We start from the raw sequence: 25,484 nt of genomic DNA on the forward strand, positions 1-25,484 counted from the left end.
GAACAGCGGACCAGTTCTGAAAAAACGCCAAAGACTCTGAAGCCTTCGGCACTGCCAAAACCGGACACCTGAAGCAACCACTGCACCAGTTGCCTTCAGAGCTGGAGTCAATTGTGGTTTCACCCCTCCTGGACTCCCTGATGTCGCCTGCAACTTCTGCACGCAGGCCCCCCCACTACTGCGACTGCTTCAGTAAGGAAAAACATGACGCCTAAAGACACTTCTGCACCCGTCACTCCTGGGCTTTGGAGAAGAGGACCAACAGAGTCCCCCTCGTCCCCAAGCATGAAAAGGCCTGAGCTGATTCAGCCCGACTGGCTTCCTAGCCAGAGCCTCCATCTTTTTTACATAGACTGATTCCCACTGGACACCCGACACTGTTTTGCACCCTGCCGCTCTCAGGCAGCTGCTGGTGTAGTGTTGGTGCTGCCTTGAACCTTGCCCACCACTCACCTTAACTCCTGGAGATTGGTCCTGTAAGTCAATGTACTCATTTAGTTTCCTTCCATAGGATAACTTTGCAGAACTTGGAAATTGTAAAGTGAAAAGAATTTATATTTAAAAACCTACTTACTTGAACAAGTTTTTTTCTGATACCTAAACTAATATCAAAATACCTGCTATTTTTTAGAAATTGGTGTGGATCTACTTCTTGAGTCGTGTTATCATTTATAGATCATTGTGTGCATTTTGTGAATGGCTTGCACTCCTCTGTGTTAAGCCTAAGGCTGCTCGACCACACTACCACCTAATAGAGCACTTTGGGATTGCATATCAAGCCTCTGTCCGCCAGTAAGGGAACCCTTAGACTCCTTACACAGTATAGCAGATTACTGAATATCAAAAACGTTATTGTTCGATTAATTAAAATCTTTACAAGAGAAAACACTTAATCATAAAATGTACAAAAAGATGTTTACAAAAATTAAAATCTTTGGCAATGCATAATTACATTAAACCAAGAGGGCGCCGGATTTGAATTCACGATTTTCCTAGTAGCGTGCTAGTTCGGTGAGAACTGTGTGCCAGCAGGGTCAAAAAGATGTTTACAAAAATTAAAATCTTTGGCAATGCACAATTACATTAAACCAAGAGGGCGCCGGATTTGAATTCACGATTTTCCTAGTAGCGTGCAAGTTCGGTGAGAACTGTGTGCCAGCAGGGTCACAGAGTTAATTAATTGCAAAAGAGACCCTTTCCGTTAAAGCACAGTGAAAATACAACGGTGGATAACATTTTAACATCCAGCTGGACTATCAACGTCAATCACTGTGTGGCTCTGCTTGAAAGAAAAATAATCCATACATAAAGAAAGGAAAAATCCAAGGTCACAGGATGGTTTAGAGCCATAAGATGAGCCACCAGTGAGCCTTGCAGGGCTGAGAACGATTAATCCAGAAAAAAGGTAACAATTAGCTACTTGTTGAAAGAAGAGCAGACCGGTGCAATATAGTGGTGGTTGGATTACTTGCACTCCCAGGGCATAGCAGATTACTGATATATCACAAAGCGCCAGCTTCCTACCAGTTACCAAAGCGGTTTTCCTGTAGGAATGAAACCCAGTGGTAGCCATAACTCTAGGGTGGTCTACCAAGCTGCCTAGACCGAGATTTTGAGAGTGGGCAGAATAGAGCACTAAGTCATTCCCAAGTGAAGAAACGCCACAACGAAGTTGGACTGCTGCACCTTGGACTTCCAAAGAAAAAGGACTGTGCCTACTGTGTCCCGCTTGTGGAGAAGCAAACTACGGAGGCCAGACAGATGCAAGATACTACATGGGTCAGTAGGCTGACCGCCTGTTCATGGGTCAGGATCAGAGAAGCGGAGGTAGCTTGTCTGTTAAGTTGGTAGCTGAAGTCTCTGGTTCGCAGCTCTTCACCCTCATTCAGGCTAAAGGACTATGACCTGACACTCCAAAAATCGCACCAAATACTGCTGGATCCAGGAGAGTCGTCAGAGTACAGCTATGTCACCCAGAAGGCAAATTATCCCCAAAAGTAGAAAACCACAGTACTGGACAACTAACCTTCTGCTAAGCTCGAGAAGACTTTGAGGGATATCAACCCATGGTCAGGATCACCTCACAAAGCCCATAGTCCAAGTAGCCGTGCCAGGAAGACACCCGCTGACTGGAAACCATCTTCAGCCTCATGTGTCCCCTTGCATGCGGACCACCCCAATAGAAGTCAATGGCAAGGAAACGCTGACACTGGACTGGAAACTGTTTTTCTCCTTGGGGTACATTTCTTTGGACATTACTGGAACCCTTCGACTCCCTGCCCGAGATGGCCACCCAAAGTAACAAATAGTTTCTTACCGGTCGGTGCAGTTTTGCAGCTTGAAGATCTCTCTGGATTCACTATGCTGTGCATTATTCCGCGATCTGGTGGTTGGGTCCAGATTCGTAGTCTTTTTTTTTTGTAGCCCAGGTGGGCGTCGACGTCCCACCATTTGGTGTACCTCTCGTGACGTCGGCGTGCTTCCTGGGGAAGTCCCATCTTCGGGTTCTTTTTTCCCTTCCTCGCTCTCTATTTTTTTTTATTTTTATCCCTAGGCGTTAAGTAATTTCCTTATATATATCCTTTCAGTATTATCTTGTTATTTCAGTCTTTGTCCTTCCACCCTTTTTCTCCTGCCTCATCTTCCTGGCGGAGGTGGGTGGGTTCGCTAGTGAATCCAGAAAGATCTTCAAGCTGCAAAACTACACCGACAGGTAAAAAACTATTCGTTTTGCAGCGTGAATCTTTCTGGATTCACTATGCCGTGCATAGATTTTGTAGCGGTTTGTTATCTCTGTGGCAGCTGGGTGGAAGAGGAGCGTTGGTCGTTGAATATATGTTGGAGCACCTTCTGTCCTACTTGTGCTTCCTTGTTCATCTGTATATCCACGCAGTAGTGCTTGGTGAACGTGTGCACCGAAGCCCATGTTGCCGCCAGGCATATGTCTTGAATGGGTGTATTTGCCAGAAAGGCAATTGTTGCTCCCTTCTACCTTGTGGAGTGGGCCCGTGGCCCCTCGGATAGTTCTTGCCCCGCCTGTTTGTGGCAGAATTGTATTGTTAGTGCAATCCATCGTGCGATGGTGTTTTTTGTCACTGGTCTACCCAGGAAGCTCGTTGCTAAGGACACAAAAAACTGCTTGGTTTTGCTGTGTTCTTTGGTCCTCTCGATGTAGTGCATCACCGCCCTTCTAGCGTCTAGAGTGAGCAGTGCCCTCTCTGCGCTTGTTGCTGGGTTCTGAAAGAAACTTGGTATCTGAATTGTTTGATTTATATGGAATGCTGACACCACCTTTGGCATGAAGTGTGGGTCCATTCTCATTACGACTCTGTCCTTGTGTATCTTGATGTAGGGCTCTTGCAGCGTTAGCGCTTGCAGCTCGCAGTGAGGTTATTGCCACCAGAAAGGCTGTCTTCATTGTTAGCATTTGAAGGGAGGCCTTGTGAATGGGCTCAAAGGGCGCCTTCATAAGTTCCGTCAGGACTATGTTGAGGTTCCATGCCGGAGGCGGCATCCTCTTTGGTGGCGCTATTCTTTTTGCCCCTTCCAGGAAACTCTATACTACCCGTGACGTAAAGAAGCTTCCTCCTGTCTCACCTCGTGTGTAAGCTACGATCGCCGCTAGGTGGACCCTCAGCGAGGATAAGCATAGATTCGCCTTTAGAAGGTGTGTGAGGTATCTAAGCACCGTTGATTCCTTTGTCAATTTATTTTGCAGTTTATTTTTGCTGCACCACATTGTGAACCTTTTCCACTTTTCCCCATAACATTTTCGTGTTGTTGGTCTCCTTGCCTCCCGCAGCACTCGCATAGTGCTTGGAGGTAGTTTAAGGTGTGGAACTCTATGTCTTCAGGAGCCAAGCTGCCAGTCCGAGGCTCTCTGGCTCTGGGTGTAGAACCTCTCTGTTCTGCATGGAGAGCAAGTCCTTTCTTTTTGCGAATTTGTGTGGAGGTCCCTGTGCCATCTCCACTATTTGTGAGTACCATGTCTGTCTTGCCCACTGTGGTGCCACCAGGATCATTGTCATGTTGCTGGTCTTGCACTTGTTGAGTACCCTGTGTATCAGTGGTATTGGTGGAAAAGCGTATGCAAATGTCCTTGACCATTTTATCCATAGGGCATTCCCCTGGGATTGTTTTTCTGGTTGTCTGGATGCGAAGTTTCGGCATTTTGCAATCAGGTGTGTTGCAAACAGGTCTATTGTCAGTGTACCCCACCTTTTGAATAGCCTTTACGTTTCCTGTCCATTGAGCTCCCACTCGTGGGATGCCGAGGTCTGCCTGCTGAGCCAATCGGCTTCCACATTCTCCTTCCCTGGTAGGTGTATCGCCAGCAGGTCTATTTTGAGTGGGATGGCCCATCTCCAAATCTCTTGTGCCAGAGTGGAAAGGGGGAACGATTGTGTTCCTCCCTGCTTGTTGATGTAGAACATTGCGGTAGTATTGTCCGTCTGTATCAACACTTTTTGGTTGTATAGCTGCCTCTGGAAGGCCTTCAGGGCTAGCAGTACGGTCTTCAATTCCAGGTAGTTGGTGTGTCTGACCGCATCTGCTGGCGTCCACAGACCCCTCACTGAGCTTGTTCATGTGCGCTCCCCATCCTATCTGGGATGCGTCTGTGGTAATGGTCACAGTTGGGCTTGGTGGTGTTCCTATAGTTATGTTCTCCCTGTTCCACCATACTATCTCCTCTTGCACTGCGTGCGTAACAACAACTAGATCCTCCCAACTTCCGTTTGCTTGTGACCATTGTTGTTGCAGCCATTCCTGGAACGGTCTCATGTGAAGCCGTACATTGGGGACTAGGTGGATGCATGACGCCATCATCCCCATGATCTTGCTCGCTATTCTCACTGTCAGTGCTTGCCCCTTCTGGTAGAGGCGCGTCTCCTTCAGTAGGGCTATTGTTCTCTTCTCGCTGGGCCTCACCGATCTGTCTCTGGTGTTGATCTCTGCCCCCAGGAATATCTTCACCTGCTCTGGGTTCATTGATGATTTCCCCCCAGTGTATTGAGAACCCCAGTGTCCTTGTGACCCGCTGTGCGTGTTCCTCGCATTTTTCGCGCAAACTTGCTTTTATTAGCCGGTCGTCGAGGTAAGGGTACACATGAATCCCTTCCATCCGCAGGTGCGCTGCTACTGCTGCAAGGCATTTTGTGAAAACCCTTGGTGCGGACTTCAGCCTGAATGCCAGGGTTGTGAATTGGTAGTGATCTTTGTTGATTGTGAACCTTAACAGTTTTTTGTGCTGCCTGTTTATTGGGATGTGCAGGTAGGCGTCTTTGAGATCCACTGTGGACATGAAGTCCCCGTCTCCCATCTGTGAGAGTAGTTCTTGTAGGGACGTCATTTTGAATTTTTGCGTCCTTACGTACTTGTTTAGGAACCGTAGATCCAGGATGGGTCTTCGTGTTTCATCCACCTTTGGTACCAGGAAGTAGTTTGAGTACACTCCTTTGTTCCTCTCCTTGAAAGGCACTGGTTCTACGGCCTCCTTTTGGAGCAGCTGTAGTGCCTCCTCTGCGAGTTGTGCTAGCTCCTGTCTCGAGTGCTCCCTTCTTTTTGGTTTTCTGTTTGGAGGGCTCCTTTCCAACTCTATGCAGTATCCGTACTGAATGATGTTGAGTATCCATTTCTCTGTAGTAATTTTTTGCCATTCCCGGAGGAAAAGCCTCAGTCTTCCGCCTACTGGTGTTGCATGTTCGTGGGCGTTTGGTTTTAGTACCCCCTCCATTTTGTTTCTTTTGTGCTCCACCCTCGGGGGTATAGTGTGGGTGAGCTATCTTCTTCGTGCAAAGTCACTTTGAGGTGGGTTGGTCTCCCCCTATTCTTCTTTGTCCTCATCCGTTCCCCCTACCGCGAAAGGACTGGCCTCTAGGCTGGTACTGCCAGTTTTGTTTCTGCTGCCCCTGTTGGTCGTGGCTCTCGCCTTGCTGGAAACTTTGGTGAGACGTTCCCGGCTGGTTACCTCCCCTTCCGAAAGGTCTCCGAGTCAGGGTACCTCTTAGCATCCCCCTGAATTGCAGGGCCCCCATGGACCTTGCCGTCTCATTCTCCTTCTTGAGTTGGGTGAGCTTCTCATCCACCGGTGCCCCGAACAGTGTCTCTCTGTTGAAAGGGGTATTCGGTATATTATTCTGGACCTCTTGTTTGAATCCTGAAATTCTGAGCCAGGCCTGCCTCCTTTCAGTGATTCCTATCGCCATCAGTGTGCTTGAAGTCCCGTCTAATGCCGTCTTAAGGCATGAGTTAGCTATATTCTTCCCCTAGATGGGAAGCCCTCTGTTGGCATTGTTCGGGAAGATGCCAGATTAGGTCCCCCATCTCGTCCCAATGTTGGTACTGGTGCCTGTTCAGTAGCGCATTGGAGTTCGCCATGCGCCAGTGCATTGCAGCGTTCCTCTGTATTTTCCTTCCAGTGAGGTCCATCCTTCTGCTCTCCTTGTCAGGAGGTGGCCCCGAGGTCGCCGGGACATTGGCCCTTTTTCTGGCCGTGGATGCAATAATGGAGTCAGCAGTGACATATCCCTTGATATATGGCGGGTCCTGTGAGGAGTGTTTGTATTTCTTTTCTGTTCTGGGCGTGATGGATCGGCATGTTGCTGGGTTCTTGAACGCCTCTTTCCCTTGGTTCATCACACTTTGGAGCATGGGGAGGAACTGGCTCCTAGTTTGGGTGGGTAGCAGTGTTTCGAGTAGAAAATCTGCCTTCGGTTTCTCCTGCTCTAGTTTCACGCCAAAAGCTGCAGCTGCGCTTTTGACGACCATGTTGTACGCCCCAATATCATCTGGCGGCGAAGGGCTCGAAGGATGTGTCTCTACGGGCTCTTCTGGGTTTTCGGCGTCGAGGTCCTTCCATTCCAGCTCTTGCGTCGTCGACGGTGCCGAGCCGTAGATAGACTGCTCCTCCTCTTCTTCTCCCTCATAATAGAGATCTTCTTCCCCGTCTTCGGGAGCTTTCGACTGCTCTTCGGCGTCGAACTCTTCCTGCTCCTCTACTTCGACGAGAACCATCGCCGGTTTCGCTGGGATTGTGAATCTCTTCATCGAACTCCTTCCTCTGAAGGATGCTCTCCATCTCCGCCTCGAGCCTTCTCTTTTTCTTCTCCATTTCGGAGGCATGATCGGCGTAGAGCGCTGGTCTTTTCGACGGAGCTTGCGTCGACGCGGCCTTGACTTTTTAAGTTGAACGCCCCACCTTGTGAGCCTGTTTCGACGAACCTTGTTTTTCGGCGGCCTTCGGCACCTGGGAGTCCTTCTCGAAGGATCCGCTGGGCCTTTCGCCCTTGGATCCACTCATGGTCGTCGAAATTTTCGGCGCCGGTGTTCCTTTCGAGGACTTAGACTCTGGTTTGAGTCAGTGTCTGGTTTTCGGGGCCCTTTCGGGTTTTTTGTGCTCGACGTCTCTCCTACCTTGTCAGACGTTTTCTTACCGGTCTCTGCGACCGTGAAGTCATCAGGTCCCTCTGCGATGTTGTCTTCATCGTCGGTGGAGAGGCCCAGGTCGTACAGAGACGGGGCCTTACCCTTGCCTTCCATGTTGAAGTTGGCTCTTCTCTGCCTCTCTCTCACCCGGAGGGTCTTCGGCGTGAAGGCGGAGTAGGCGTTGCAGTCCTTGCTTTCGTGGTCAATAGGCAGGCAAAGGTTGCAGACCGGATGTTGGTCCTTCTGCGCGTATTTGTGGTTGCAGTTACGGCAGAATTTAAACGGTGTTTTGTCCATTCCTGCGCTCAGAGTCCCTGAGTGCGCATTCTACGTTGGACGTCGAAGATTTCGATGTTCTCTTCCTTCTTCGTCGTCCCGGCTCTATGTTCTTCCTCTGTGTAGTCTTTGCTTAGCTTCCCTTCGATGAAACTCGTGCTCTTCTTTCTTCGTTCAAACTCTGGAGCTTCTCGTTGACGATCCAAACCCAACAGCGGAATAAAGAATCTGATGATGGCGCCCCAAAGGTGGGACTTCCGCAGGAAGCACGCCGATGTCACGAGAGGTACACCAAATGGTGGGACGTCGACGCCCACCTGGGCTACAAAAAAAAAAAAAAAAAAAAAAAGACTGACTACGAATTCGGACCCAACCACCAGATCGCGGAATAATGCACAGGATAGTGAATCCAGAAAGATTCACGCTGCAAAACTACTGAATTTCTATGGTTTTGTGTGAGTCTCATCTGAGCCTCACTATAACAGCCATGTAACCTTTGTTGTTTTTTTTTGTGTCAATTTTTAAATTCTATTTCCTAACTATAATGTCCCTGCAACCTCTGGTTTTCTCAGTATACTATATATATATACACATACATGTATATTAAGCGGTTATAGCTACCCGAGCTAGATATACCTTACGCCACAGCTAAGCACTGCTGAGGACTTCACATTACATCACTCATGACAGGGTCAGTGACATCACTGATTACCTCATCCAATGATTGTGTTTTCTAAAGGTTTGAGAGTTGAACATATATTAAGATACCACATAAGTTAAATTAGTATACTTTGTGTACTACTAAAGAGTGATCTCACTGATTAACATACATTATGTGATTGACCGTGTGTATCCAAGTGCGAGCGGCTGTACGGGTGAGCAACTGGCAGTGCGAGCGGCTGTACGGGTGAGCAACTGGCAGTGCGAGCGGCTGTACGGGTGAGCAACTGGCAGTGCGAGCGGCTGTACGGGTGAGCAACTGGCAGTGCGAGCGGCTGTACGGGTGAGCAACTGGCAGTGCGAGCGGCTGTACGGGTGAGCAACTGGCAGTGCGAGCGGCTGTACGGGTGAGCAACTGGCAGTGCGAGCGGCTGTACGGGTGAGCAACTGGCAGTGCGAGCGGCTGTACGGGTGAGCAACTGGCAGTGCGAGCAGCTGTACGGGTGAGCAACTGGCAGTGCGAGCGGCTGTACGGGTGAGCAACTGGCAGTGCGAGCGGCTGTACGGGTGAGCAACTGGCAGTGCGAACGGCTGTACGGGTGAGCAACTGGCAGTGCGAACGGCTGTACGGGTGAGCAACTGGCAGTGCGAACGGCTGTACGGGTGAGCAACTGGCAGAGCGAGCGGCTGTACGGGTGAGCAACTGGCAGAGCGAGCGGCTGTACGGGTGAGCAACTGGCAGAGCGAGCGGCTGTACGGGTGAGCAACTGGCGGAGCGAGCGGCTGTACGGGTGAGCAACTGGCAGAGCGAGCAGCTGTACAGGTGAGCAACTGGCAGAGCGAGCAGCTGTACAGGTGAGCAACTGGCAGAGCGAGCAGCTGTACAGGTGAGCAACTGGCAGAACGAGCGGCTGTACGGGTGGGGGAGCGGCTGTGAGCGGGTGTACGGGTGGGGGAGCGGGTGTACGGGTGGGGGAGCGGGTGTACGGGTGGGGGAGCGGGTGTACGGGTGGGGGAGCGGGTGTACGGGTGGGGGAGCGGGTGTACGGGTGGGGGAGCGGGTGTGTGAATGGCTGTACGGGTGGGGGAGCGGATGTGTGAGTGGCTGTATGGGTGGGGGAGCGGCTGTGTGGGTGACTATATAGGTAGGTGTGTGGATTTGGGAGTGGCTCTATGGATGAGTAAGCGGGGGTGGGACTGCGAGTATCTGACTGGGTTTGTGAGTGGGTCTTTTTAACAGTTTTGTCAATTTTTAATTTGTGTGTGTACTCAAATATTTGAATTATCACAATATTTTTTGGGGTTGGAAGTCGTTTCCTTTCACAAAAGGCAACCCGGAGCACTGGATATGGGCTTAGGGCAGATCATGTTCAGAGTCACCAACTCTCAGAACTTATGATCTAAGAGAAACTATTCTATGGTAATTCATTAAGCCTTGATAAATTGAAGCAAGAGCCCGATTAGTTTCCATTCATGTACATTCTTTGATCAAGCTGTGACTTAAAAAATACAGGATTAAAACTGCTTCAGTGCAATCCATCAGAGTAGAACTTGATGATGGCAGCACTGTAAGCAATGTCTTGAACTGAGATAAGTCATCAGGAACACCTAAACAAAGGCGATTGCTTTAGTTATAACTATTGGACTACATTTACAGGCATGATAAAGAACGAAGTGGTAATAAAAAACAAGCATGGAGTTGGAACTTATTCAATTTTCTGGACACACTTTGGTGCGAAAGCTGAACTGAAGTATTTATTCCAAAATATATGCAGGGATGTGGAATTCCTATAGCCCGACGCCCGGGACATATTGTTTGAGGTCAAGGGCAACAAGTTTTCATGTGTATTCTGTCCTTTGGACAAGTAGGCCCAATCCCCTACAGCACAAACCCTTTGACTGCCAGTTTACAGTATTACACTATGGATCAGGAAAGGGCAATGTCAGGTAATATTTGTGTCCATGTGTTAAATGCTGTTCAAACTTGTATTTATGGTTCATTAATGCAAAACCTTTATTATTAGGGTTATCACTAAAAGTAAATGTTGTAAGCTCGGCCTGCACTACGGACGGTGGTTCCAGTATAAATGTGTACACACGGTTTCAAAGTTTAGTAATATGAGGCTATGTATAATGCTCCCAGAATGCTCTCTGATTATATGCAAATATTTGCCGAAGCTTGAAAGCAAGAGTGATGATTCTTTGCTTTCAAAATAAAATGTTCACAAAAAAATGCAAGTAGAAAAAAAACATTTTGCTAAACTACTATAAGGTTTTAGGTACCATATCTTTGCAGCATCATTTAGTAACATGTTGATGTATACTTGTATTCCCCAAAAATATTCATAATGATAAATCAGTGCAACCAGTTTAAATACGATTATGGGAAACAAAAATAAACAAGCACTGGCAAAGCCAGTAGGTCCGAAATTGGTGGTCAGCTTTTTGGTTTTGTCAATGTGTGACTTGTTTAGGCATGGTTTTTGTAAAACCTTATCGGTGTGGGAGCTGCTGGGCCCTCACCATTCCAACAAGCATTGGCAAAAGCAAACCATTTTTTAGGTCTCAAAAAGCACACATTGCCACAACAGTTCCAGGCACTGAACCAAATAACTTTGTATGCCAATATGCTCCTTGTAAAAGAGCAGAATACTGTTACTTACTGTGAAGCTAGCTGATCGACCGAGAGAAAAAAAAAAAGAGAGAGAGAGAGACAGAATTTTATTAAACACAAAAGGTCATGGTTAACGCCAGGCCTAATTAGAGACCCAATTATTAAAGAAAGTCTCAAAAGTGCATCCATGGTATATATCCTTGCATTAAGTGTATATATACAGTTTCCGTGAATTCATAAGAATTTACAGAAGTAGGCCAAGAATAGTACTCCTAGAAAATATTTGTGAACTGCATTTTAGCATGTGCAAATGTGCATGTGTAGATTTGCTAGTGTGACAATCTGAATGTTTTAAGTTCACTTTTCCTCCAACCACTTTTTTCCCAACCCTGGAAGACGTTTTACGTCTGCCACTGTCAGGAGTAAATTTACAACTTTTTTGAGTACGGGAAAAGATTAGAAAATAGTTGGTGCAAACCCTTAAAACACGTAAATTAGTAGGTTTGCACAGACTCAAAAGGGCATTCCAACCCTTGAACTATTGCTTACCACTACCTTCAGCTCCAGTATGCAGACCTGCAGAAACGTAGCAACATAAGGGAATTGCTAGTATTCACCCCTACTATGGTACGAGCCCTGGCGTAATTAGAGAGGCTATATCAGAACTCTTATATAATGAGATTGCTGCCGCAATTTGTCGCAGCATTACATGGCACAAAAGGGACAAGTGGATTTTGTTACAGGACAAGAAGATTTATGAAGCAACCTGCCCCATGGACAAGTAGATATTGTATTAAATTCCACACCCCTGATATGCAACTGTACATGATATGGATAGTAGAGAAAAGGTACACCAAAGGAAAGTTGATGTTTCAAAAATACAAACAGTTGCTCAAAAAAGGATCAGATGGCTAATCAATAACTCTAGGGTGACTGGGTTCTAAACATAGACCCTTTGTACCTTTTTCCACAGTTAATCAATTGTAGTGCAATTCACACACCCATCTGGTTCAGAGTATAGAGAAGGATATCAGAAAAGGAATAAAAAAATCAAATGGACTGCTATTTAGTATATAAACTCACCAGTCGAAACGCTGGTACCAAGGCTTTCACTTTTCATTCCACTGCCTGCTACCACACACTTTTGCAACTCAGGGAGGAGTCGTTTCTGCTGCTATAGTCACAAGACAAACACAGGGAAACGTGGAAAAAACAGATTGTTTCCTTTTGTTTACAGTGTACACAATAGCTTATACAAAATGCAATATGCAAATCTGTAAGACTAATGCAAGTTGTCTTGAATAATGTTGGTCTATTAACTCATAACAATCATTTTTCTTGTTCGCATTAAAGCTTGAAGAAGTTTCTGTCTTTGCTCCAAGATGTGGAGCACCTCGGTACCAGAGACAAGGCGTTATGAAAAAGTGCTGCTTCTGTAGAAAGTCTTTTTGGGCCGATATTTTTGAAGGTGGTCAGCTTTCACTCCCCTTTGACTCATTTGCAGCCCCTGCTCATTACTGTATTTAAAGCCATAGAGACGTCCTGGATTCAAGGAACTTCTGCTTTAAGTAGAATGTGTGCTTTGCCTTACTTTGGGGAGCTCAGGATCCTATCTGACGCACGGGGATTACAGTTCAAAGGAAACAAAGGTCCTATGGTGAATTGAGCCACACACAAAAGTTGTACTTAGTTGTTTATGTAATTTGGTGCCCAGTCCCCGCCCTACCCCCCCTTCCAGTTAACCATCATAATACCTGCAAGTGAAAACACTTTAATATTTGTGAAAGGCACTCTATAACGAACTTGAGTTCTGTGATGAATCAGGTCAGTAAGGCAAAGTCTAGGTCATTGTGTAGTCCCAATAATGAATTAAACCATCAACAACTTCTGATGTTCTTGAAATAATTTATTTTTCAAATCATATCCAAAACACATTTGAGTTTTGTTACGAAAGCTGGAACTTTTTAGGGCTTCAGTACTTTAATGAATCTCTCCAATTCCTGGCATTGGGTTATTTTAAACTTGTTTTTCTTTACATTATGGGTCTGCTAATGTCTATGACCTGCTCATAACGATATAGACCATCAGTAGGTCTTAGTATGGCTCAATCAGTTACCATTCATGAACCAGCTTTCCTAGTATGCCGATGAGGACAAATTGTTGAGACATTTCCATATGGACCATAGGAAATTAACTTTCAGGCCATTCCTAACGGGTAGCTGTGTTTCAGGAGCACTGAAGAAAGCCTAGGAGCGGGGCTGCTACTGTACAACCAAGGTTAGCCACAAGTAAACTAGAACCATTACAAATGGAAGTGATCAGTGAGTACTCATTCTTTGGATGCAGCTATCAGTCCAAATCCAAGGGCAGAGTTTGAGACTGATGTTTTGGTCATACAAACTACTCCTGTTCCGCCAATTACCATAACACCATACTTAATGACCACCTGCAGCTAAGTCATGAAGTACAGATTCATAGCATCAATAGCTCATGGAACTGAACTGAATAAATCAAAATCATTACATGCTAGAGGAGTGATAATGGTACAAAAATAACAGGAACAATCTATTTGGTGTTTACCTCTGAATACTGGACAAAACCCTACAACAAAGAGACCAATGATACAAGTATGATGAGCAAAATAATTTAACTGCATGCCAAATCTGCAATCAAAAGCAAATGTTGGGATAGCACTTACTGTGATTAGAAAACAAAAAAAAAAGTCAGAAAGAAAAGAACACTATTTAAAATGGAAAAAAAAACATGCAACCCTTCCTGTGCAAGGCAGTCCAGGGAAAGGGTGGAGTCTTACTAGGTCACAAGGCAGAACTTGCATCAGAGGGCTTTGGTCCATAGGCTGGTAACAGGAGGGCATTCAGGGAAGAAAAATAATATTAAGTTACCAAAACAGAGGCAAATCAAACATGTGAGGTACAAGCACACATAATTTAAACCCTATTTACTGCAAAATCACTAATTTTTACCTAAACAACTGGTCTGCACTTTGCATTTCTGACCTCCGTCACACAAATGGATGGATATGCAGCAACAGCTAAGCAGGTGATATACAACAGCTGGCCAAAAATAAGGCATTTCACAAAGTGAAAACCACTGCCAAGACTCAACTCAACTACCTGGCCTAGGAAACTGGATCCGATCTGCTCATGTTCATAAACATCATTGCAAATAGCTGACAAAGCATTAAATTGCTAATCCTTCTGTTCAGGGAACAAAGCTGGTCTCGTGTCACTCAATGATCCAGCTACGCACAAACACCTGGAGTATATTTTAGACCTTAGGATGACTTAAATTAGGCATGGAGAAACTACAGCAAACACTTTGACAATACATTTTAAGTCTCAGATTTTAAGCCATCCGACACATGCGGGTCAACAATAAATGTTGTATGTCCCCGGGTACATGCAAACTGGATGCCTGTAGCCGACCAATATCAGACAGAGTTCCAGCGAGATTTACACAATAATCCACAAGTCTGCCTACCTAGTATGGAAGTCAGTGCCTCAAACAATAAAATATAACTTAAGTTTATCAACTTTATACTGTTACTGGCACATAGGCGACTGGCGATACACTGGTTGAGTCTGCAGGAGCCCATGGTCACAAACTGAAGAAAAATATTGGGAAATGGTGTAAAGCGGAAGAAATCAGGAGGATACTGGTTAGAGGGGATGAAAAACTGGAGAAAGACCTAGAGCTCTTGCAGCAGTTGACCAAAAAAACTGCAATTTCCCCCAGATGAGCGCCACCTTGAATGGGCTTTTACCCACATTATTTTATAGATAACTGGAAGTTTGGCTGCACACAGGCAATACAGATTATGGGTACCCTTGGATGCCCAACAGCATGCATCGAATCACAGAGGGTAGAGCAGATATTGAAAGCAGAACAAGGTAGGACTGTGACAGCAGCCCTGCTGATGAGGACGATGCACTGACCTCCCCTACCCTCCCCCCCGTAAATCATCAGGAAACATTATAAATGCAACTTTATTGCGCAGGGGCGGCTCCTCCACTAAGGCAGAGGAGCAGTGCCCCACTACATTTCAGCACGACAAAAAAGGAGAAAAAAAAATAATGTTATTTTTCATTGCAAAGGCAGTTTTTTGGGGAGGGGCTAGGCTGGGCAGCATGGGAGTGGCGGTGGGAGTGGTGGCACCCTCCTAAGTGTGCATGAATGTTTGGCCAGCCCTCTGGATTGCAGTTTGTGGTTGAACTCCACCGCCAGATAGATAGTCTATTCATTGTCTGGATCCAACATTGATGATTGCCCTAATGTGTGTTCTGATCTCAAATGAAAAAGTGAATGCCCAGTTCTTTGCAGTGCGTGGCATGTGTTGTGATGTATGGATAAAATCAATCAAAAATACTTTAAAATCACAGTAATATAGACGTCTCACAGCAACACAAAATTAGGTAATGACAACCTAGCAGCTAACCAGTAAATTACTATTTACTGGGAAAATGGAAAACCAGCAACAAGAAAGTTTTAATCTACAGACCAAAGGGGCAGTCAACAGAGAATGTAGCCCCGAAAGGTGAAAGGATGATGAACAAAATTCCAGTTTTTAGGTCTCCGCTACAAGAAGTTTAGTTGTCTCTTGGCCAGACCTATGTTACTAATATAGACAGAGTGGGGTTCAGTTCAGCCCCTTGCCCATGACTGGTGGGCTTTATTGTCCATTTCACTCACCTACTTCTGAACAACTGCTTTCACCGCAATGTGTAACAGAGCATTTCGGTCTCAGATTTTTATAGGAGTCCCTGGTCGACAGATCTTAATCTAATAAGCCATTTGGATTCCAATTTCCTTAAAGCCAAGATTTTATTACCTCCCCGAGGATCATCAACAATTGAATCTATGGCATGAAATTTGATGTGTAATACCTCTGATGACTTGTGTTCAGTATTGTAATGTGCTGCCAGGGGGTAATTAATATTGTTGTTCTTGATAGCTCTAATATGTTCTTGAATACGCTCCTTAAGCGATCTTATAGTGCTACCAACATAAATCCTATTGCATTGACAAACATACAGTAAACATCATATTTGGTATTACAATTAATAAAGTGGTTGAGGTTATATACACGTCCAGTGTTATAACTAAAGCTTGCGATCTTGTCTTGTGCAAATTGGCACACATTACACATGGAACATTTGAAAAAACCTTTTGGTTTTGCAGGTAACCAAGTGCCTGCTGGTTGTATTGTTGTCTGTGCCGTTTGATTGAGAATGTTTTTAAATAACCTACCTCACATATGTAATGTGGGGTTTGTTCCTGAGATACGGAACCAAATCATGATCAAGTTTTAGAAGATGCCAATGTTTTTGAAGAGTTCGATATATTTCATCACTGTGTGAGTGGAATTGCGTAATCATAGCAATTTGTCTTGATGAATTATCCTTGATCCTCTTACTGGTTTTAAGGAAGTTGGATCGTTTTGTTCTGTTTATTCTAGTGTGTGCTTTGTCGAGAGTTGCCCTGTCGTACCCCCTAGTGGTGAATCGTTCTTTAAGACTAGTCGGCTCCTTTTGGAAATTCTGCTCAGTGCTACAGTTTCTCCTCAATCTCTCGCACAAACACAAAAAAAAAACATAAATAAAGAAAAGAAAAAAAAAAAAAAAAAATCGGTAGAATGGCAGAAGCCTTTCTACCTTAAGGAAAGATTTCAACCCTATATACCTCAACGCACCCTGAGGTCCTCTGCTCAGCTTCTGACTTCTACTCCGAAAGTCCTGCTCTCCCTGGTAGGGGAAAGATCCTTTCACGCGGTGGCCTCCCGGCTATGGAATAGCCTACCTCTCTCTCTCTCTCTAAGACAGGTACCTTACTTTCAGGAGGAAACTGAAAACATGGTTCTGTCCAGCATTAGGATCTGACCGTTTTCTGCTGTGGGGTGGTGTTCTGTTTGCTGTTATGTGGTCTTTTGCTCCTAGCGCCGGGACGCTCTTGGGAGTAGCCACGCGCTTTATAAATACAACATAACAAGCAATTTGCTGACTGGTTCTTTCCATACCTTCCAATGCCCCCCAAAATAAATAAATAAAATATCTATAACTAGATATACAAATAAAGAATATATATAAATTGCAACATTAGCAAGTTGTAGAACTGTGTGAGATAAGGTATCCTACACTATGCAAAAAAGTATTGGCAAAGATAGTAGGTATCTACATTACATAGCTGAGCTATTGATTTTTCCAATGCTTGTTTACACTGACATGTGAATGCATATTGTACACAAGTGCCTCTTTTTGGCTTGGTTGTTCCAATTTTTTGCCTAATGTTGATGTACTTTGAGTGTGCTCTGGGTTCCTACCAACCAGCTACCCAGTGTGAGAAAGTGGCTCTGTATATACTGTTCCCAAATAGGTACAGGGTGTACAGAGGCTTGGCAGAGGCTAAAGTTAGATATAACCTTACTCTCTAAAGTGGTAGCTTGGTCGAGCAGTAAGGCAGTATCAGAGGACAGTGTAAAGCATTTGTTGCACACACTCAGCCAGCAAATGGTCTCACACACTCAATAACTGAACTCTAGGCCAATGGTTTATATATAAAAAAATATATATTCAGAATTCGTCAAAGTATTGGACGCACTCTCAGAGGTCAAGTTGCTTCACCAAAAGTTTTAATTCCTGTTAACCGCTACGCGTTTCGACACCAACAATGTGTCTTGATCACACGACCATCGTGTGATCAACATACATTGTTGGTGTCGAGACGCGTAGCGGTTAACAGGAATTAAAACTTTTGGTGAAGCAACTTGACCTCTGAGAGTGCGTCCTATACTTTGACGAATTCTGGATTATTCATTTCCGGCTTAGGGATTTGCCGGTTGACGCATCACCTGACTCGGGATTGGTCCCAGGAAAAACCATTCTTATTTGTATATAAAAAAATATATGCTTGTTTTATTTTAGAACAAACAATAGGTATTAAAATATACTTTCTCAGAATGAGATGCTTTATATAAATACTTTTGCAATATGCAATTGACTTTTGTGGAAAATTACAAGTGGTTGCAATAGGCAACACAATTTTAAATACAATAATGCATTGAGTTCAATGGAAGTTAAGTTATTTGCCACAGATTACTTTAAGGATTACTTTTGGAATTCCAGGACTGGATCCTAGATTCAGTCCTGGGTCAGTACTTGGAATCAAGTGATAAAAGTTGACTTAATTACTGTGATGATTTTTAGACAATATTTTGCCATTTTAAAAGTTGACACTTAGAAAATATTTCATAGAAAACAGTCAATGATTCCCTATGGCAGAAAATTCAGGTAGCAGGTTTGGAATGTTCTCGTTACCTTTGTAATCCAGTACTGGGTGCCTAGACTCAGTACTGGGACCTTTATCCAAAACAGGTAAGTAATTACGTTTTCAGATATTCTACGATTTTTAAACAATATTTAAAGATTGCAGAAATTGACACTTAGAAGAAATTTCAGAGAAAAACAGTCAATGATTTCCTATGGGAGAAAATTGGGTTACTGGTAAGTACAGTTGTAAGTATTTTTCAGAGTCAGTGCTGGGCACCAAGATCCAGCGCTGGGAGCTCACCTAAGAGCAGGCGAGTATTTTCGTTACTCGGCTGATTTTTGGTGAATATTTTAAGTTTTGAAAAGTCCACACTTAAAAGAAATTTCAGGAAAAGCCAGTCAATGTTACCCTATGGAGAAAATTGAGTTATCGGCTTAAAGGCAAGTACTCGACTGGCAGAGTTAAGGTTCTGGGCATAGACTCCAGGGTCAGGTAGGTACAGTTGGTTCACCCTCAGCGGCACAAGGGCGGCCGGGTGCAGAGAGAGTTAGGCCCAAGGTTATCCTATGAGAGGTAGGGGGGCCTTGGTTGGTGGCTGCTGACTAGCTGGCCACGCAGCTGTGGGAGTTGGGCTCCTGGTCACTTACTCGGGGCAAGTGGGGAAGTAGATAGGTGTAGAGGTTGCACTGCCAGGGCCACTCGGGCGGCTGGGTGCAGGGTGCTTTTGAGCCTTCGGGCACTCAATGGATTTCAATGAGAAAGCTCAAGGACAAACAAAGGCTGCAAGCTCTGGGACGAAGAGTCTTCAGGTGCCACCACCACTTCGAGAGGTAAGTTGGGTAGTTGGTGGATAGGTAGGTACCCAGGAGTCGGACACAGGGGGCCGCAGGGCGCCAGGTGCAGGGGTGCCTTTTGATGTGGGGAAATCTTACACTCTGTTGATCGCGGTTGGAGGGGTCCCTGGTTCTGAGGCTGCAAGCGTAGTCAGGAGCGTCTAGGTGGGTCCATTCGGGGTCACAGTCGCCGGGGGGGGGGGGAATTCTCGGGGTCTTTGTCCACTCCGGCACAGGCCAGGCTTAGCGGGTGCAGAGTGTGCAGGGTTCGCGGTTCCAGGCTGATGCCAGGGGTTAGAAGCTTGCTTTGAGCAGAGCCACTGCTCGTGGGAGTCCCAGAGAGGTTGCTGGCCGCAGGAGGTGCCGGGATTTAGCAGGAGCAGGTTCGAGGGTCGACAGGCCGGTAGGGCTGGGGCCTAAGCAGTTGGTGTCTTCCTCCTCCTTAGCAGCTGCATGGCAGGTCTTCTTTCTTCTTGTTCTTCTTTGCTAGTTTAGAATATGGAATCTAAGGAAGGAAGGTTCAGGGTGCCCCTAAATACTACATTTAGTGGCGTTACAGGTAAGTAAAGGGCAGGGACCACTGGGTCCCTGTCCTGGGGTGAGTACACCCCCTATCCTGCCACTCGCCTGTGGGAAGGGGCAGTGGCCTAGTCCTGATTGGGTAGGGCTCCCCATCTTCAAGATGCGAGGGCCCAGAGATGTGCTTCACCTCGCCTCCCCCACCTGAGGGGTGGGGTTGGCAGGGCTGGCACATCCCCTGTCCTTACTTGGAGTTTCCGGACAGTCTTTCCGCCAGAGTGGCGGTCAGAACCGGTGAGGGCCAGTTGCTGAGTACAGCAAGTGGCCTGAAGAAGCTCACAAAAGGCCGCATGCCTTTGAAGCTTCCCCCTGCCCATCCTAGGGGAGGAGACCTAGCAACTCGCCCAGGATGTGCATTGTTGCAGGCCCAGGAGAGCGGGGTCTCTCCACGCAGGGGTCCAGCAACATGTCTGCTGTGTGGCAGCCTAGGCAGCCTTTTAGACAAGACGTTGATTGTAGGTTAGGTTTCAGGGGGCATCTTTAAGATGCCCTCTGTAGTGCTTTGTACATTAAATCACACAGGCATCAGTGCGGGTTTAATGTGCTAAGAAGTTTGATACCAAACTTCAATCTTCAGAGTTGCCATTATGGTGCTGTGGAGTTAGTGTTTGACGATCACCCAGCACCATATACTCTTAAATGGCAGCACTGCAATTGCAGTGCCCAGGAATGGACCTGGGTACTGTAGGGGCACAGGGCTCATGCTCCTATACCCACACCACTGGCATAGGGCACCCAGCTAGAGGGGTGGCTGATGTATGCCAGGGCAGTGTAGGTTGTGGGCATGGCACACAGGAATGTGTGCCATGTCGACTGTTTTGTCTTGTACCCAGACACTCAGATTGCAAAGGCGGTGTGTTTGTGTTAGGGTACGGGGCCACTAAGGGTGGCACAATAAGTGCTGCAGCCCTTAGAGGCCTTCCCTGGTCACAAGGCCCTGGGTACCATTTACCAGGGCCTGACATGTGGCCAGGGATTTCCAATTTGGGTTTTAGGTAAGGAACATATGCCCTGGGCACCTGATTGGCAGGAGTCCAGGGCACACTCAGTCAAAGTACATTCAGCAAAAAGTGGGGGCATACCATGCAAGAAAGATCGCACTTTCTCACAGTGTGTCTTGGATCAATAAAGAAAAAAATTACCCTATGTAAATTTTGTAGGCACACACAAGCGTATATTTCTTCACGCTCCTACAAAATGACAGACCTGTCCTTGGAAATCCTATCCTTCCCGACTTTGCCCATGCTGCACAGTATCTTGCAGATAATGTAATGCATCCCCATAACAAGTTAGCAAAGCTGATTGGTCTGAAAAGAAAACTATTGTCAGTGCTTATTCTATTCATGGGGGAGCACCAATGAACCCATCGCTGTAAGAGTCTAGGCTTTTAACACAGCTGAGCACTGTACAAGCCGCTGCCGTACACCTGTACAAAAAAAACTTAGTTATGCTTCCGATAGCGCATCCGGATAATTTTCCCCGCTGCCACAAAAGTCAAGTTGAATATATATTTTGACTTTACACCCGTTGAGTTTCTGTGGTATTTGCTAAGGCTGCAGACATGGCGTACCCGGGGCTGGCAGTGCCTAAGAGTCTGCGGAGTGGTGGGTACCGTGGTGCCCTGATTCATCCCCAAGGGTCCTAACCTGGGAGTCATCAATACAGTGCTAGTGACATGTGCCGTAGCCATCTTGGCGCAGGTCAACCCACTCTTTTGGGCCACAGATGAGCAAAGAAACCATCTGGTACTGGAGGCATCACTGGCAGTGACCACTTTCTGTGTACCTGCGGCCTTCACCCCAGCTACAGGTAACACAGATACTTCCGGTTGACATTCCCATCCAAAGAAAGCCTTGCAAGATGCTGTTGCAACATACTTTGAAAATGCCTTAATTTTATGACGAAGCCATAAAACTTTACTTGTATTGCAGAATCTTCTGTTTCATACCTCCCTTTTGGGGCAAAGTGTTCTGTTTCACAACCCTGTGCCTTATTTAAGTGTGAAAATTTTAAACACATGAGACTAAACTATTTTCTTCATTAAAAAGTGCTAATTTTTTCATGAGCTCTACAAAATTAAACAAAAATAAATCCAAAAAAATAACTGTACACCAGTTTGATGAATCTTAGGCGAAACTTTGCAGACCTGTTGCACCTATTACATACCAGAAGTGAGCGATGCCAAATGTCAGAACAGGCAGGCTGGAGAAGAGAGAAAGTGGCGTGCGAGACATGCCTGGGGACTGGAGGGCTGATCTGTTGCTCCGTCAACTCGTTATTGAAGTCCTGGCATTGAATTGTCTATAATTCTGTTCTGTCTCGCTGCCACAGAAGCAGGTAAAAGCAAGTTACCAAACTGTGTGCTTGGTGCGCATCCATTCGTAGGGCCCAGGCTAGTTTTGACGATTCACCAGGGTGCCGTGGTGCATTGTGATGGGGAAATGCTGCTGTACTCCACTCTACGATACTGAAGTTCCCTATACGACACTGTACGCAATTCTTTGTATGCCCATCAATTTGCTCCACTCTACACTGACAGTACTCCACTGCACTCTGCCATTTCAACTCTAACAGTGTATGCCAATCCACTCTACCACACTGTACACCACTGGACTTTACAAACATCAACTAGACTGTATGCCACTCTACATCACCTTCTAGTAATGTACCACACACCACTACAAGTACAACACCAGGACTCCAATTTATGCCACTTTGCTCAAATGTATGATACGCCACTCTACTGCACTCTACTCTAGTCTACAAAATGCCACTCCACTCTGACACTTTACTCCACTCGAGTACTGCACTTTATCCCACTCTACACCACTGTAATATATTCCGCTCCACTGTCTGAAACTGGACTCCACTGTATGCAACTCCACCCTACGCCACTGTACTACACTATGCCCATCCACCCTACACCACTGTACTACACTAAACACTGAACTTCTCTCTACGATATGCCACTCCACTAGATGGCATGCCACTCCACTCTACGACACTCCTTCACTCCACTTGACAATACTTCACTCCGATATTCAACTTTACCCTACTCGCTCTAAAACACTACTCTATGACAGTCTACGACACCCTACTTTACTGTTTGATACGTCATTCCATTGTACAACTTGCTGCTCCAGTCCATGATAATCCACTATATTAAACACCATGTCACTAAACTATATTAAAAACTTTACTACACTGAACAATACGCCACTACACACTACTCCACTCTGACATAAGACTTTACAACACTCTCCCCTGCTGTACGACACTCCACATAACTCTCCACTGGACTCTACAAAATTAATATGACCCTTGAAATGGTTTTTGTCAGATTTCTGATTCACTTTAACTGAGTATGTCTTGGGTCCCTGCCAATCAGGTACTCAGGCTCTGTGTTCTTTCCCGAACCTGTACCATTGTTTCCACAATTGCCACAACACTGGCTTTCCTGTAAGTCCCTTGTAAATGATACCTATGGTGCTAAGGGCGTGGTAGCCAGGTAGAGGCCTCAGAGGGCTGCAGCATGTATTATGCTACTCTAGGAGACATCTCACCACAAACATGAACCACTGCCATTGCAGCATGCGTGTTTTGGTGCAGCTCAAAGTGAAGAGTCGACATGGCACACATCTGTGTGCCATGCCTGTCCTGCACTGCATGGGGCCTAGGCAAGTTACCCTAAAGGCAGGGTGCACTATCCCTCATGTGAGGATCTGCATGAGCACACAGGACCGGATAATATCTAAGCCCATTCTTAGATATTGTAAGTGCCCAGTAAAGGCATACTGAGTAATATGGTCTGGAAACTGGTTATCACAAGTTTCCTAGCACCATATTGTCTTTACTGAATTCTGGGATGTTTGGTACCAAACATCGCAGAATAATAAACCTGCACTGATTCCAGTGTCAGATGTGTTATTCCCTGCCCTCAGGGGTCCCTTCTAGAGGGGGCCCCTTAACCAAATCTCTGGTTCAGCCTGTGGTGCTTTCCTGACTGGTGACCACCAGCCGGCCACCACAAGACAAGTTTCTGGACCCCTGGGGTGGGAGTCTTCACTCCCTGGGCCGAAAAACAAAGCCCTTCCTGGGCTGAGGTGTTCACACCTTCCCCAGGTCAGGAAGAGGCATCTGTGATAGGGCAGCTTCAAAGGCCTTGCTGCTTTCACAAAGCGACCCCCAGCCTCTCCTGCCATCAGGAGCAGATTCCCCTTCCTGTCTCACCCCCTTTTCGGCAGGAAGACAGGCGTAAAAAAACTAGAACAGACCAGAAGGTGTGCCCACCTCTGCCAACCTAAGCCCACGTGGGGGAGAAGAAGTGAAGCCCACATTTCAGTGCCAGCCATCTTGCAGATGGCAGGAACCCTCCAGTTAGGGATTGTGCCCACTCCACATGGGGTGAGCACATCACAGGGGTGTATTCACCCTAAGGTCAGTAGCCCATTGGTTACGGACCTCAATACTCCCAAAACGCCCCCTAAATACAGTATTTAGGGGCACCCAGAAGTACGAGTTACTTACCTTCGGTAACAATGTATCTGGTAGAGACTATTCTAGCCGCAGATTCCTTCACGTAGATTTATCTCCAGGCGTGATACTGGACCCGGAAACTTTTTTGCCCAGCATCCCTGCGCGCCGGCAGCACACAACTCCGCCCAGGCATCGTCCGCGTACGTGACGCCAGCGAGGTCACATAAGTCCCACCCCGGCGCGCACACGTCAGTTTTCTTCGGAGAACTTTTATGCGCCACAACGCGGAGTCAGCAGACAAAACAGAGTATAGGAACAGTGTGCGAAAGAGCAGAAAAAGGAATGGTGAGGAACACCATAAAGAGCAGTGCCCGGCACTGCAGTACCCAAAGGCAGAGAAAGGATATATAACAGAGCAGCAACCCTGCCAGTACAGAGACAGCCCCCCCCCCCCCCCCGGAGACAAGGGACATATGAAAAAATGTCACGATAACATGCAACAGGACTACAACCCCAACCAAAGACAAGGAAGGGGAACCAGTCGGGGGACACACCCGAAACGACAAAACTCCAAGACATCCCCATCACAGAGTGTGACAAAACCCATCAGGAACAAGGGCAGAGGCACAGCCAAAAGACCCCAACCTCAAGGATCGCAAAGAGCCAGAAGTACCAACAAACCTATCCTCCCATGCGACAACGGGGAGGAAAAATGGAATAGCCTGAAAGAAAGAGGGAAAGAATGTACTCATAGAAGACACAGCCACCCACAGGGATGCGAGTGCAAAAGACCAAATCACAAGCCCTCGCAGAACGGGACGTAGGGCGGGCTGTGAAGGAATCTGCGGCAAGAATCGTCTCTACCAGATACATCGTTACCGAAGGTAAGTAACTCGTACATCTGATAGACTACTAACTTCAGATTCCTTCACATAGAACAGATACCCTAGCCATACCCAAGGGGAAGTAAGGTCTGCGAGAGGATCCCACCCACCTGGGCACAACAGAGGGACGCACGGGGGCAGATCCCGAAAACAGGACAAGAAGCCACGTCCCCCAGGCAAAGGGAAACCCCCGCCAGCAGGAAGCCACCAACCCCAATTTTGAGGGGGAGGGGGGGGGGGGGGAATAGAAAAGAAGATAGCCTGTCCTCACTCCGCAGAGGAAACAAGGCAAGGCGCAAAGAGGCCAAACACCCCACGCCCACGTAAGGCAACAAAACCTCCGCTCAAGGCCAAGGAAAGGAGCACCGAAGGAAAAGAGCAACCTAGAGACTCCAAGGAGAAGAGGCAGATCAAAGGCAATCCCAGACAGGACGGCACCGGTAGCAGGCGCAA

The 25,484-nt window shown here is 46.4% G+C and overlaps 1 protein-coding gene and 1 pseudogene across 7 annotated transcripts in view; one reads left to right on the plus strand and one right to left on the minus strand.

Annotated features, from left to right (window-relative positions):
- Window positions 1-25,484, minus strand: part of FOXM1 (forkhead box M1) — a 243,421-nt gene that overhangs the window by 148,610 nt on the left and 69,327 nt on the right. For all 7 annotated transcript variants that reach the window (XM_085652312.1, XM_085652308.1, XM_085652313.1 and 4 more), the window contains exons 6-7: window positions 13,788-13,832; window positions 12,059-12,149 (exon numbers count right to left, since the gene is read on the minus strand). In XM_085652312.1, coding sequence (XP_085508438.1) covers window positions 12,059-12,149; window positions 13,788-13,832 — 136 coding nt within the window. The remainder of the gene's footprint in view (window positions 1-12,058; window positions 12,150-13,787; window positions 13,833-25,484) is intronic.
- On the plus strand, window positions 21,233-21,441 carry LOC146854894 (V-type proton ATPase subunit e 1 pseudogene; annotated as a pseudogene).

Source organism: Triturus cristatus, chromosome 4_1 (genome assembly GCF_964204655.1).
Source record: "Triturus cristatus chromosome 4_1, aTriCri1.1, whole genome shotgun sequence".
NCBI lineage: Eukaryota > Metazoa > Chordata > Amphibia > Caudata > Salamandridae > Triturus > Triturus cristatus.